Source organism: Anopheles bellator, chromosome X (genome assembly GCF_943735745.2).
Source record: "Anopheles bellator chromosome X, idAnoBellAS_SP24_06.2, whole genome shotgun sequence".
Taxonomy (NCBI): Eukaryota; Metazoa; Arthropoda; class Insecta; order Diptera; family Culicidae; genus Anopheles; species Anopheles bellator.
In genome coordinates, this window is record NC_071287.1 from 1,737,694 (window position 1) to 1,752,529 (window position 14,836).

Genomic DNA, 14,836 nt, shown 5'->3' on the forward strand with positions numbered 1-14,836 from the left:
CTCCCTCGGGTAGCGATTGAACGCGGCGCGGTCTCGCAGAGAGCGGGCGACAGCTGGCACCATCGGAGAGAGCAGGACGAAGGACACGGAGTAGAATGGGGCGAGAGCGAGCCGACCGTTCGCCCTATCCAGCCAGCCAGCTCCAGCTAGCAGCAATCCTAGTCCTAGTCAGTTAGGCCAGAGTCGTTCGACGGTCTAGATCTCCTGAGAAAGGTGCGTGCCAGCGCCCGCGTGGCCAGTCGCAGGATAAGAAACCAGTGTAGCAACAGCGCCCCCCGTTGGAGCAGGCGGAGGTCAGGCGACCGGACCGGAGAGGCCAGAGCAAAAACAACCACAGCTCGAGGAGCAGCAGCAGCAGCAGCAGCAACAGTACATTCTAGCTCACTAGATCCCCGGTCCCGATTAGGTTGGTGCGGGTGCGGTGAAGCGGGGTGCCTACATGTAGCCAATGGTTTGCAAAGCGATTTGCAGCCCTAGATTAAGACGCTAGCGACGTGACGGTGTGCCTGTGTGAGTGCATCTGGAAAAAGGGGCTACCTCGAAAAGAACGCTATCAGCCCCAAGAGTTTTTCTGGACCTTTCTTAGAACAGTACGGTTGAATCGCGCAGGGTAGTTTATGGACCCGGGATGCCATTTAGGCCCACCACTAGCGTGACCTAGACCGAGTTTCATCAGGACACGGAACTGTAGTGTGCAAGCAACAAGCGTCCATTGAGCGTCTCCCAGCTTAACAGTGTTGGATTTGCACAGCTCGCGGATTAGTGTTTAGAATATTAGTGGCTCAAAATCAGATGGCAGCTTCCGAAACTTGAGCCCGGGTTCCGGGGTTGATGAGTTCCAAACAGCCTCTATTTCCCTCTGTTTGGCCGTAAATCGGCGTTCATCTCTCGCAACCAACAACACCACCACAACACTTCAATGACCTTCGGCTTCTAAGCCAAATCAGCGATCAAATCGGTTCCGCTGGTCGTACTGGCGTGGATACCGGACAGTAACTCCATTTTTGAATGTCTCTGTTTTACTTTCAGTCTGCAAAGCACCCGGATTGTGGAGCAGGTCGCACTTTTAACGACTTAACCGGCGCGAGACGACAGCGCAGCGGTGCTCGCAGGACGTAATTGCAGCCCTGGACCAACGATTCCCCCTTTTGATACGTCCAGTGACCCGTTCTGGACTTTTTGTTCACCACTCTCGTCTTCTCGCACTTCTTGACGTGAGGTGCCCCCATGCTGTTGTGTTGCCTGTGGTTAGTGCAAAACGACGTGCCAGTGACTCCCCGGTGGAAGGGAGAGTCGTGAGTGAAAGCCGAGAGAGTGAGTGGGAAAGACAGCGATAGAGAGTGAAACAGTGTGACACAGTGTGTGGTGTATAGTGGAACGTGGTCCATCAACAATCAACCGGCCTCGCGCGAGGGTCTCCCGAGGGAGCCCACTCAGAAAGGCCTCAATCACCGCCAGAGAACGTTCCCGCGGCGAAAGCGGACTACCTTCACGACAATGGATAGAATGTGGATAACCGCTTCGCTGCTGATTATCGCCATGATCCACATGCGAACAAGTAAGTACCCCCATGGAGGGAGGGTACCCCCCGAATGTCTGAGCTGAGGAAGTGAGCTTCGTTCCTCAGACTTTGCCCAAAAACCAACACGCGACACGTGCGCATCAAGAGAACCCACACACGCGTGCGCCACCCATACACACATGCACCGGCGACACCAGCGTGAGTTAGCGTTACGGTGGGTAGGATCGAACAGGCTGATAGCCTGGGGAACGGAAGTGATAATGGGTTCACGAAGTACACGAATCCCACGGTCATCACGCGCAGCTAAGTGGAATAGAGAGAGAGAGAGAGAGAGAGAGAGAGAGAGAGAGCGGGAAAGAGAGCGAAACATACGAACGGCCCCTGGGCTCCTGGTCCAGAACTCCCGGATCAGATCACTCGGCCCTAACTTACAATTTAGACCTAGACCTAGTTGACCAAAGCTATCCTGTTTTCTTTACGAAATCCATCAAATCCTAACTGGCGATAGTGGCTTCGATGGCTTGCCGATGTCAGCCTATTATACAGCAATTATAGGAGTGTGACGGTGCTGAATGAACCGCCTGAAGCAAGATCTTCGATGCCAGTACAGGTTCCTGAAAAACATAATTGATTTTGGTCTAGACTTCGACTCGACTATTTCAGATGCCGAATAACGAGTGTTTTCCAGTTTTCGATCTGCTTAAATAGTATTCTGTTCGCCTGTAAACGCAAAGGAAAGGATCCGCTTCAGTATAACGCCTCGTCCACAGCTTATGAGTTTTCTCTACAGGTTTTTGATATGCTAGCGTCCACACTAGCAGCTTTTGGACGAAAAATTCCGTGAGCTCCTGTGAGTGAAATGACAGTTCGTTTGTTTATGCTTTAATTTTTCAGTTTCCTTTTCGTTCTCCTTCTAGTGCCATTTTTGTCAAAATTCGATCCGCTGTCGAAAAACTAGCCATATTTTTGGAAAGCAAACAATATTTGTCTAAATTGACCGTAAGCTGTCAAATTAAAAAAAAAACCCCCGAAACGTGAAAATATCCCGTAAACAAAAGGCGCTCAAAAGCAACTTAAAGTAACTCACGGAACTCTAGCAAAAGATGAATAATTTCTTGGCCTGCCATACATTTTTTTACCAAGTTTCTCATACTGTGGACCCCGGCTAACGAAAGCAAAACGTTGTTGGGTTTCTTGTGGAATTGAAACCATCAGCCGTTTGGCCCTGCTCCAGTTTGTTCTGGGTCCAGTGTGTTGGAAGTTGGGTCCAGTTGAAGTAGTTGGATCGGTGCCCAGTTCCGACAAGCGGCTAGAACTGTTGCGCACTTTCCGATGGGCGATGTCCTGTGGAGACACCGTGCCGGCCAACAATGGATTCTCTAGATTTTGCTCTCTCCCTTTCTCTTTTGCATTTCTCCGATAGAATTAGCTTACCCTAGAAGATTGGTCTACAGCATAGGCAGCTGAAAACCGGCTACAGATTGCAATAAGCGATACCAACTGGTACGGTAGAGCAACTAGAGAGTAGGGTGCGCTTTAAAGTGCAAGGGGTTCGCGTAGGCAGCTACTCCTTTCCGTTCGAGGCACATCAGAAACAAGAACTGCCCGGGTACTGCTCTCTGTGGGTGTTTGGGTGAAGAAGAGAAGAAACTATCGTTGGAAGTCTGCCAACGCAACCTCTCCGGCTGAAGGACACCCAAGTGGGGAAGACTGGTAGGTGAGAAGGCGGGGATAATGTTAAGGTAATTGAGACGACCCAATATACCCTAATCGTAACCACAGCTAATCGTTGAGAGTGGCCAGCTGGGAGAAACTGGGGAGGTAGCACCAAACACGAACAGGGCTGGGCCTGGGGCTAGTAAAGAGCGGCGCTCTTGTAGTGCGAAAATGCGGCGGCTGCCCAAGTATTTCGACCCCACGGCGGCTTTGGCACCTTGGGCACCGAAAAGAAAAGCCAAAGTCCAAAAGTCAAAAAAGTGCCCTCGACCGTTGGGGGCCGTCTCGGAAGAGGGGGAATCCGTGCGGGGTGGCACGTAGCAGAAGATGCAGAAGAAGACAAGACAAAAGCGGGAGCCAGACTTCCAAGCCAGTGGCTGTGTTTCGGCTCCGTCGAGGCGACCCCTCCTCCGACGTGCCCCGGCATCGTTCTCGGTCGGCAGAACCAGCAGGACACCGAAGTGGACAAGTGAATGTGTCGAGAGTAGCCAGAGTGCCGTAATGGAACCGAGAGTCAGGATTGGACCACAGTTCCAGAGCCAGAGAAAATTGTTTCAGCTCCCACACCAGCTGCCCACCACAAATGGCGAACCATCGGCGTGAGTGTAGGCGTCATTCGCGGACCGATGCTCTCCACACCGTTCGTGGGAGTCACTGGACGGAGGAATCTAGCAGTGCCAGGGTTTTGCAGGGGTTATCTCGAAAGAGCAAGAATCCGTCAGAATCAGTCGGCTCAAATGGGGTTCTTTTGTAAACGTTCGTAACTCGGAACTAAGTTTGTCTGAAAAACAAACACATTATTTTGGCGTCAGTGTCAAACCATATTGTTTTGACAGATGTAAACAAAAACAGAAAAAAATTCTTTTAGTGTGAAATGTCACACTGACAACGAGTGTACGAGATGTGTTGAAATATTTTTGCACCTTTTGAATTTCCGCGAGCTACGTATATCCCATTTTCTTGATTTTTGCTACACATGTCAGTGGCTTATGGTAAAAAGTTCGGCCATTTTGAGTGATTAGTCAATTTTTGACAGCCGTTTAGCTGGGACAAGATTTGGCCCATCGTCGATTTTTTGTCTCTTCCAAAAAGAATTCCCACGGAAATTGAAAAGTTGCAAAAATGTTTGAACATACCCGGTATATAAACTTGAAATTGTTCGACCGATACTTTACAAGATATCGATCACGACCGAGCCAACTACCGAGCGTATAATGGATTTCTGTTTACAACGGATATCAATCCGTGCGAGGTCAAAATCGGTAGTAATATTTTACACCACTAGTTCCCTCCGGCTCGGAAAGATGTTTGCGGTGACAGGATCCCGGAACGACATGGATCTCCTGGATCCGCTCGTCTGTCGTCCGCGTGGATGGATCGAAACAAACGTGTCAGTCGGTTCTGGTCGGCGGGCGCTGTACTTGATGATAAGTGTCGTCAACTGAAACAACCTTCCGACAACATATCTGCAACTTCGTACTGAGCTTGTGAGCTCCCATTCAAACGAACCGTGTGAGGCTACGATGATCGGAGGTGGATCGGACCAACAAACCGCACCTACCGTACGCAGTAATCCTTTAAGGGTTGGCCTTCTTCCACTTCTGGCTCCTCCGTTACATACTTCCCGGGGCCCCGTTTTGTTTTGGGTATCTTTCATACGCCATTAACTTTGCACTAGTGCCCCCATTAGCCTGATGGCGGGGTGAGCCTAGGGACCGGGCACGTCCGACGCTCGCCTACGAGAGAGAGAGTGAGAGAGTCGAGACTCTCCGCTTGTTACGTGTTTCGGCTTTGAAAGTGTCAAAAATTTAATTAAAAAGTATTTTTCCTCTTCATTTCTTCAGCTTCATTTCCGTCCACGGACACGGGCACTGGGACTGGGTCCAGTCCAGTCGCCCGGATGAGTTATGTAAGGGCAGGGCTTGTTCCCCCTCTCCGCCACACCCCCCACTGGTCGCACAAACATACAGAGACTGTGGTTCGCCATTCATTATACGGCCCGCGTCAGATTGTCTCGGGCTCGGAGAAAGCCGTCCAAGTCCAAGAAAACCTCGATTAAGGTACGATTCAACTCACTGAATACACTGAGCCCGAAAGGGCTTCCCTGCGAAATCCTCCGACACGACCAAGATGACGACCAAGACGACGACGACGCTGATGGTGGACTTCCGTCCCGGTTCCGGAGGTGCGGGACCTGGAGGTCCCTGGGTTTTCGTTTATTTCTTTAATAATAATTTATAATCGTCAAACAAGGGGAAGGCAGGCAGGACTTGCGGCAGGGCTTGAGTCCCGCCTGTCTCAGTCCTCGACTCCTCCTCGGTGGAGTAGCCGAGAGCTCGGGACGCGCTGTGTGCGCTGTTTTTGGATTACCGTTAATGGGACTCGCTCGCTCGCTCGCTAACACGCTCCGGCGTGTTCCCACAAAACCTGATCTTCAAAAGCCACGGAAGTCAGGCCCGTTGGAGCTGGAGTGCGCACTCGAGCGAACGAACGAGCGACAATGCCTCTCGAATGTATTTATTTGTCTTTGTAGGGCCGCCAGGCTCTGGCACACTTCCCGCGCGGAGACTGCGGGCTCCAGAAAATGACGAACGAGCAGAGCGAGGGAAAAAAAATGGTTCCAGCCGCTCGCCACCGGAAACATATTCACAAGGCGCGCGGCGGCGGTCTTTTCAGCGTCGCGCAAGAATTATGTGTATGTGGGGCGGTGGAGAGAATTGAACTACAGGCGCCTTTAGCGTACGCCATTTGTTTGCTCATGTGCCGTGCCGTGAAACGGAGACCCAGCCGGAAACAGATTAGGACGGCGGTGGATGGAGTGAATGGGGTGCATGTATCGCTTCCAGTCGAGTTAACTCAACCTTGTGGGCCCCCATTTTCCCCGACCATTACCAGTGTGGCCATTTTGTTTTTTATCCCCCCCGCCCCCGCGAGTTGGCGAGATTCAAATTAAAATCGAGCCTCGATCGAGTGGAAGCAAGTGGTTGACGTTTTTCCGTACCTGTGCGGTGTGGATCCTGTGCATGGCAGGACCGCCGGCTTGAAGAAAGGTAACGCATAAAGTAACGAACCAAGCAAGATAGAGCAAGCGATAATCCAATAATGAGTGGCTTCTATTTCCGTTTGTCTTTTACAACATACCAGGCTGTTCAATGAGTTTTGGTGGTTCGATAGGAAAAACGCCATTTTATTTGTAGGTCTGGAAACAGATGGAAGTCGCAAGGGGCAATCAGAACTTTAATTTGTGGATTTTTGCCATTGTGAATTTTTTTCTTCTGCAAACCGGGTCTTTTTTCCCGAATCCTTCATTCAACTGATCGAAAAGATTACAAAAATATTCACTGGACAGGACCTTCGAAAGAATTTCCTTGGTTCTTGTCGCCCCCCTTCCCGAGCCGGGATTAGCTTTCCCGCACGCATTTCCCGATTGATTAGCGTATTAACGCCGTGTTCCGGCGTTCCATTGCCTCATTGTGGTTTGCCGCCCCAGTGATCCACCTACTCACTCTAGAGCGTCACTAGAGCGCACCCTAACGACGCTTAATTGATTTTTATTCATCAATATGCTTGGGCGCAACCAAGCTGGGCGCTGCAACTGTCTGTCACTAGGGCTTCTAGTGGTACGCTCTCAGGTGGAAACATCCTGGCTACGTCAGCAGTGCCCGGGCCACAGACGACGGGGTCCACCAATCCAACACACGGAACGGCGGAACAATGCTCGAGCGGAGCTCAATTTTATGGACCGCTTGCGAAACTTGTTCTCGAGATGGACGCTCCTTCAGAATCGTCCCAGCCAGTCACGTACGCATGAATTAGGTTATGTGGCCATACTGGGGCCCCTCCCCTGCTTGGCTAGTGCTGTGTCGGTAGGCATAGCGTATTCGAAATTCTGGTGCGTGGTCTGATTGCGAAGTGTATTCCACTCACGGAACGCATGGTTCCAATATGGCGGAATGTTTTATTTTTATTTTTCGCCGCTTCCCGAGCAGCCCATTCTTAAGCGGATAGCTTTTGGCACTCAGATTTTCCTGGCTGAGATGAGCTATCTCCGGCACTCCGGCTTTTTGGTCTCACTTTTTGACAGAGGGCCAGGCAGAGCGCTAGAAGTGTCATCTCTGCAGCTTGTTTGCTTCTCATTTGCGCCAACGGAAGCCACGCGGCGAGAGCCAGCGCACTCTTAATATATTGGGGACTATATTGTGAACTATTCGTCTACATTGTGGTGTGGGTGTACACCGTCTGCCACGCTTGGAGAGGTGCTTTAGATTCGACTTTTAAAATATTAAATTACTTTACTTAACCTGGATTGATTTTCAAATGTTTGCCAAGAGAGAGGATTAACATCTTTACATATTGCGATCGGAGTGTCGATAACTAAGACCATTCGATGGCGGATCTCGGAGATCGGAGAGCCGAGAGCAACAGTTGCAACTGGATAACTGGACTCACCACTCTGCTCTGGGGGATCCCAACAACACCCAGCGACAGCCAAGGGCAACAGTCGTAAAGGTGACAAATAACCGGAAAAACGGATAGCGCAAACCGAAGGGAAACCGTTCTGAAAAAAAGCAACTCTGAAACAACCCCACTGAACCGAAAGGAAACAATCAATTGAACCCAAAACCACACCAATCGATAAGCCCAACAAGTCACCCATATTCGCGTCTAGCCACCATTGAGGCGTGACAAGGGGTCACGGGAGGAGGCTGAGGATTGTGTTAGGATGGTCGGGCGGAAGAAGAAAGCGGGCATTAAATAACAAACAAGGGAAACAACAACAGTGGGGGGGAAGGGAAGTTGGCCGCCCGCCCGAATACTCTCGAGCTTCACGAGCCCAAAGTCCGAGCCTATTTGATTAATGATGCCGTTTATCCACAGAGGCAACAACTTAACAGCCTCCCGTGCCGCGTTTCGACCAATCAAATAAACAAAACGAAAACAACAAACCAATGAAATGAAAATTAATTCCACTGGAAAAAAAAGCGACACTCGCAAGATGGCGTATAACCCGAGCGGAAAATACGGCGACCTTTCACTGGTGGGTCGAAGCGGCAAACGGAGTGCGGAATGAGAAGGGGTTCATAGTCCTGTTGCACTCACTCCTGGCTCGCCTCATCGACCTCTTTCCGGTTGGCGTGAGCTATCGCCGGCTCTGACACTCAGTTTTTGTTATGTTTTGGCATGGCTTTGGGGGGCCGGGGGTTTAGCTTTATTGAGTAATTGAGTCGTGATTTCCGTGAAAACCGTGTGTCACTCGATACTCCACAGCTTTGTCATCAACCGTTTCCTTTGGTACATTGGCCGTGCTAAGTGATTCTTCTTCTTGTACGAAAATTACAATATCTGTTGCTTACTGTAACGTTGTGTTTGTACGACAAGCCGATTTTGGGAATCCTAGCTCGAAACCTAATTGGCAAACAATTGTTTTATTTTCTTCAAACCATTACGCAAAATTTCTAAATAGTGTCTGACGAATTTCATTTCCAGTCCTTTTCGTCGTTTTCCAAGCTCCCACGATTCTCTTGAAATCGTTTATACCACACAAACTCTGCTTGCTCTACTCATACACTTATCACCGTAAACTTGTTGTAACAAATTATACGTCTCAGGTTTCTTTGGCGAATGTTGCTCCGTGTTTACTTTTTTATAGCACGGGTGCTACTGACACACCGACGCGCCTAACTTTTTAATCTGTCATCCAATTTGCTTGAAATTGGATGCGTTTCAGAGAGGGAGAACGTTTCAAACTATGTCACCCACTAATAGCTATGTCTGCAGTTCAGGTTAAAAATATAATCTTGCTACTTAAAAGGCACACTGTGAAATGGTTCGTTCGGCTGATTTTTTTTTCACAAATCAAATACGTTTTCTTATGTTGCAATACGTGAATGAATGTAGGGAAGTAGTTGTGTAACTATTATGAAAATCATATTATGCTCGCTGCTTCGTTTCACCTCGCTTCACTAATACCACTGCTACAGACGAAACGACGGGAAGGGAGGAACCGGCGAACCAATAATGGAGTTTGCCTCAAGCATGGCTCTCTGGCGCCGTGAAAAATGGGTAAAAAATGCGTGCGAAATGCGAGAAAAGTGAGCCGCGTAAGACGCTAATGAAATTTCCTACAACCCGCGCCAGGGTTGAATAGTTTGCAATCCCTCTCGAACAGGTCCCCCCCCCTCCCCCCTTGCCCCACAACCCCTCTTACCCATCCCTTTGATGATGGTCACGAGAAAAAGCAGGGCACGTTGTAAAGCATCGACCCAAGAGCCGAGAGCCGTCATTTATTACGACAGGCCGCGTGCCATGTGGCGGTGCGCCATCTTCGCCCCCCCCCCCCTTCCAGTGATGCCGTTTGACAAACGTCCCAACGAATATAGGGTAGAAATCCGAACACGCTTCAGGTCCAACTATGCAGCGTTCAAGACAAGAATGTTTCCGGCAAGTTTCCCTTGCTAATTTCTGCGAGTTCGACTGCTACGGTTGTTTTAAGTAAACTCTTCTATGTACCAGCAACGGCTGCTGTCTCTTGTAAAATAGGTACAAAGGGCCATACAAAACATGTTTACTTAGCAGGGGGATGCGTTAAGAATGGGACTGTTTTTAACACACAAAAAATGTTTATTAGACTTCTATGCAAATTTCTATTTTATTCGAAGTACTATGTGCCATCGCTAGCTATACATTTCTCTTGTCTCTCTGCTAAATCATGGATTCCCAGACGAAAGAATTCTTCGTCTTTTATTAATTAGTCATCCCATTTTGACTTCTTCATAGAGAAACGAAGCCAATACGTGTCTTATCGAAGAAAAAGAATGATATTTGGAAAGAGCCAAGCCTGGAGAAAAACGCGTGAAGGGATAGCAGCTCCTATTCAAGTGATTTGATAGTATCCCGAAACAGTTTTGCTTTTTGGGGTCATGGAAGCCTCAGGCCACGGGCCACCAGGCGCCTCCTTTTTAGATAAGAGAAACGGATTTTTGGTCGTTTTTCCGTCAATGCATGGTTCAAATTGATCATTTTTTGTAGCGATCAGTAGCGATCAAAACTAACGTTTCCATTAGGTTTTAGGAGCTTGTGAAGCATCACACTTTTCTGTTCCATCAGAAAGTCCGTTTTTTGGAGCCCTTCGAGGCTTTGTTTGTTCAGCTATAATCGCCATTTTGAGATTTTTTTAAACCTCTGAAAGCACTGTGATCTTTTAAAAACAAGCCCCGACGAGTATTTGGTGCGATTCCGAAGCAGTTTTCTTCAACAGGTAGCAGAAAAAAAATAATCCCCGCAAAACGTCATCCTTTTAAAAGGTGGGTTGCAAACCGAAATTTTTTTTTCCGACCTGATGTCAACAGAAGGTAATGATGAATGAACAGCAAAACTGGAAAGTCCCAGTCGGCAGGTACAGCCATCTTTTCAACAGTCCCCCTGGTAATAAATGTTTGAAATACCACTTTGAAGAACCTCGCGAATGTGGGTATCCATTAAAAAGCCATAACTATGATTGATAGCCGAGCAGTTGTCATGCAGATTGCATAACTTCGGGCGTATAAGTACCGCGAAAAATCGAAAATTAGCTAATTTAGCACCCCCTGAATCCGCATGTTAGAGTTGAAATGGTGAACTTGATCAAACCACATGCAAGAAACCGTAGATTCTTCCCTAAATCATCATCAAATTCCCCACAGTACGGGGAAGGTTGCCCGATAACGGCAGCGAAACCAAAAGGGAAACGTAAACAGAAAATGATCAACCGACAATTGACCACACCACACAAGAAGTACCGCGGCACATTGTATGAGTCCCCGTTTGTGCTGCTGCTCCTTTTTAACATTTCACCATGTTCGAAAGAAAAAAAACACCAGAATAAACACATTTTTCTTTATGCAAGACATTAATTCGAACCATTTGCAGGTTCGCGCCGAGCCGCCGGAAACCCTCGTTGACTTGCGTTGAGTGCCATTCAGCGGCCGCCACGAGCAGTACCTCTTCAAGCACACTCAAGCCCAGTTTGGGCAGTCATTTTATTTCCTTTTCCGCGCATCAAAAGCGAAACTCGAGGCAAATAAAATAAAATTTGCCCACACTTGGCGGAATGGCGGCCGTGGGCCGTGTGTTGCTCCTAATGTTTGCGCCTCGCGCGCACGCGGCCAATGTAAAGTGTATCTATGCCGCGGTATGTTGGTATGTTGATTTTGATTTGTGCCAGCCGTGCTTTGCGTGCGGTATGTGCAAACACAGACACGGGCGCGCGCTCGATGATCATAAAACGTGAGTGGTTCTAAAAATCTAAGTTATTAAATCTTAGCGTTAGGCGCCCCGGCCCCCACCCAACCACCCACCCAGCCACCCAGACTGCACGCGGCACCTGGGGCATAATGTTGGGTGAGCGTGAAGCAAGCGTTTTATGATTTCGGCGTCCTTCGTGCACGGGGGTATTGCACTGAGTTGGGTGCTGTTGCTGCTTCTGCTGCTGTACCAATCCGAAACCGACGTCTAAGCGGTGCCTATCTCTTTGCCGGTGAATTTGCCAACTATGCACGGCTCGTATGAAGGCTGACTGGCGCCAGGAAGCGAGCACCGGTCACGATAGTCGTCTGCAGGCGGCCCATAATATGTTTCATGAATTTTAGTTCAGGAAATTGTACATCATGATGCCGAGACACGGCAACGGATCCGCGAACGCTCGCTGCACCGCACCTTCAACAGTCTGGACTTAGCAGGAACACCAGGCGCCTCCTTTCCGTACCGAGCACCAGGCGTCTCCATTTCGGCCGTTCCGTGCCCTCGGAAAAATCGCTGCCGATCGAAACCATTTAGTGGGCCACTTTCGGTAACCAGCAGTGCGCCAATTAACGATTCGGTTCGAACCTACGCTCCCGAACGAAGGAAGAAAAGAAAAAAAAAGCAAGGGGGGGGAATATGGAAATAAAAAAACAAAACGCCCTGTCGACCGAGCGTGCGGCACGCACATTTAGGCTCAGGGATTTAATCAATTTTTGCTCGCCAAAAAAGCCACCGCCACCGCCAACCGTCGTGGGAAGCTGGGCAGGTGGGCGGGCGGTCGGGAGGAGTTTTATGCAATCATAATTGCCGCCAAGCGGCCTGGCCGAAGACGGTCGGCCGCTTGGCGGCAGGACCATAAAAAGGCACACACGTGTGCCCGCGCACATACACGTGGCCACGTGGTGCGTGGGGATTCTTTTATTGTTGCTACCAGCATACCAGCTCCTTTTCGCGCAAACAAACATAACTTTTGGGGCCGTCGGCGGTTCTGTCCGGTTCTCTGCGAGTGATGCTGCTGGGAGAGTGAGTGGTGTGATAAAGAGAAAAAGACAGAGAGAGAGAGAGAAAGAATGAGAGAGAGTTAGAATGAAAGAGATGCTCAAAAGGGAGCTCCACAAAGAGAGAAAGAGAGAGAGAAATAGAAAGAGAGCGTGAAATGGAGACTCGCAGTGCCAAAGCGAGAGCGAGAGATTGGCCGAGATTTGATGTGGTCCTGTTGCCTGTTGCCATCGAGCCGCGGATCGAGGCTGCTGCTGTTGACGGAGACAACAGTTGGCGTGAAAATGGCGAAAAATAAAATTTTACTATGACGCAATTCAACACACACCAACACACCGACACACCGACAGCCGCCATTCTCGGTAAGCCCCGTTCTTAGGCATTGTGTGCGTGGTTGTGTGTAAGTGTCCCACAACCGAAAGCCAATAATATTAAAGCAAACAAATTCGGCAACTCTCGTCTCGTGTGGTCACGCCGTCGACAAAGAGTCACGCTCAGGCGCACGCGGCAACTCCATGCTCCTTGCTCCATTCCGTGGTGCCACACGCATGCTTTTTAATTAAACCAAATATTTATCTGCGTTCCACCCAGGGTCCTTCTCTCTCTCTCTCTCACTCTCTCTGTCTCTCTTAGTCAGCTTCAAACACTCGCACCCTCGGTTGTTGTTTTAACGGTGGTTTTGGGAAGGAGAAACGGGTTCGTTCGTCCCCGGGGGGATTTAAAAGTCCACCAAAACCACACCACACACCACCAAAGGCTGGGCTGGGTGATCGGGGTCAGTGTTTGGCAGCAGACGCAAAGGGGGCGCGCATTAGACGGTCCGATCACGTAAGAAAACCACCGCTAGGCCATCACTTCCGGACGGAACGGAACCTCTCATTTGGCATAGTCCTTGAGTGGCTGCGCCTGGCGTTCGCGCACTGCGACTCTAAGGCGGAAACGCAAAGGAGCTGGAGCTGGGGCTGGGGCTGGTTGGAAGAAAACAATCGAGCAAAATGCCCGTGGGCCCCACAAGTGTGTGTCTGTGTGTTCACGAGTTGTGGTTTTTCTGGTTCCTCTGGCAAAAGGACGAAACGAAGGCGCGAAGGCGCAACGGCAGATGGTTTGAGATAGGAGGGTGAAAAAGATTCGCTTTTCTATTTGGTCCCTTTTTTTTTTGTCTCGCGTCAGTGCACTCCGCCCCGTGGCAAGTGTTATTCACAATTCGGTCAACATGCTCCATGATTGGGCCCGCAGCTGCCATTGGGTTTTCGCCGACGGTGGGGGGGGAAACCTTTGACATGTATCTAAGGGGGGTCGGCCAGCCCCCCAATCCCAGTATCTCCGTATCTCGTTCGGATCGCATCGCGGTAACTGCATTTCGGTCGCCAAGCCAAGAAACCAAAATCGTAAAGGCGTCGCGTCGCGCGCCGGGCGCGAATCGGAGGTGTCGATGTGTGGGGCGAAGGATGTGCCCCCGGAAGGCTGTTTTGGTTTTTTTTTCTATCTATACAATCTGATGATATTGGGTTTGCTCCCCACGCTCCCGGCAACCTGGCTTCGAATTATCGATGTTTCTCTACCCTCCTCCGAGGTCTGTGGGTTGGTCGATGGCTTTGCGAAATCGGTGAGAAAAGTCGTTCGACGGGAACACGATGCCTGCCCTGGAACGATGAAGGAAAAAAAGGAAAGGCGAGGCTTCAAACATATTCTCACATCACTGACACAATCCACCATCATCACCACGCTATTATCGCACGCCGCGGAACCGAAAATCGCAGACAGCCGAAGAATTGGGTACCGTACGGAGAAGAAATTTTTGCTACTGAACATTTGAATAATGTGCCAAAAAAGAAGGCGTATATCTTCTTTTGGTATTGCTCTTTTAAGATTAAGAACGGTTTTTAAAATTTTGATTTAATCCTGCGGACTGAATTTGAGCATCGCGAAAACAAGTTTAGTGGCAGTTGAAAGCGGCAAGTTTTCGGTTTTTCACACCAGACTGTTTTCGAGCTTGTAAGATAGCATAAACCTCATAATATCGTAAACTAACCAATGATGAACGTAAAGGTTGAGGTATCAGTGGTAAAAATAATAGGGAAATTGCAAAAGTGCTTTCAGAGGATTAAAGACATTCAAAATGGCGATTTTGGCTTAACAAGGAAAGAGCATCGGAGGACTCCAAAAAACGGACTTTCTGATGGAACAGAAAGGTGTGACAAGTTCCTAAAAAAATTATAAACACGTTAATTCTGATCGCCTACTGACAACAAATGATCAATTTGAACGACCAAAATGTAATTTCTAGTATTCCCAAATGGAGGCGCCTGGTGTTCCATG

At 49.2% G+C, this 14,836-nt stretch overlaps 1 protein-coding gene across 1 annotated transcript in view; it reads left to right on the plus strand.

Moving 5' to 3' along the window:
• Positions 1–1,497: 1,497 nt before the first annotated feature.
• LOC131213255 (uncharacterized) overlaps positions 1,498–14,836 on the plus strand; it is a 42,712-nt gene continuing 29,373 nt past the window's right edge. The window contains exon 1 of the mRNA XM_058207264.1: positions 1,498–1,558. Coding sequence (XP_058063247.1) covers positions 1,498–1,558 — 61 coding nt within the window. The remainder of the gene's footprint in view (positions 1,559–14,836) is intronic.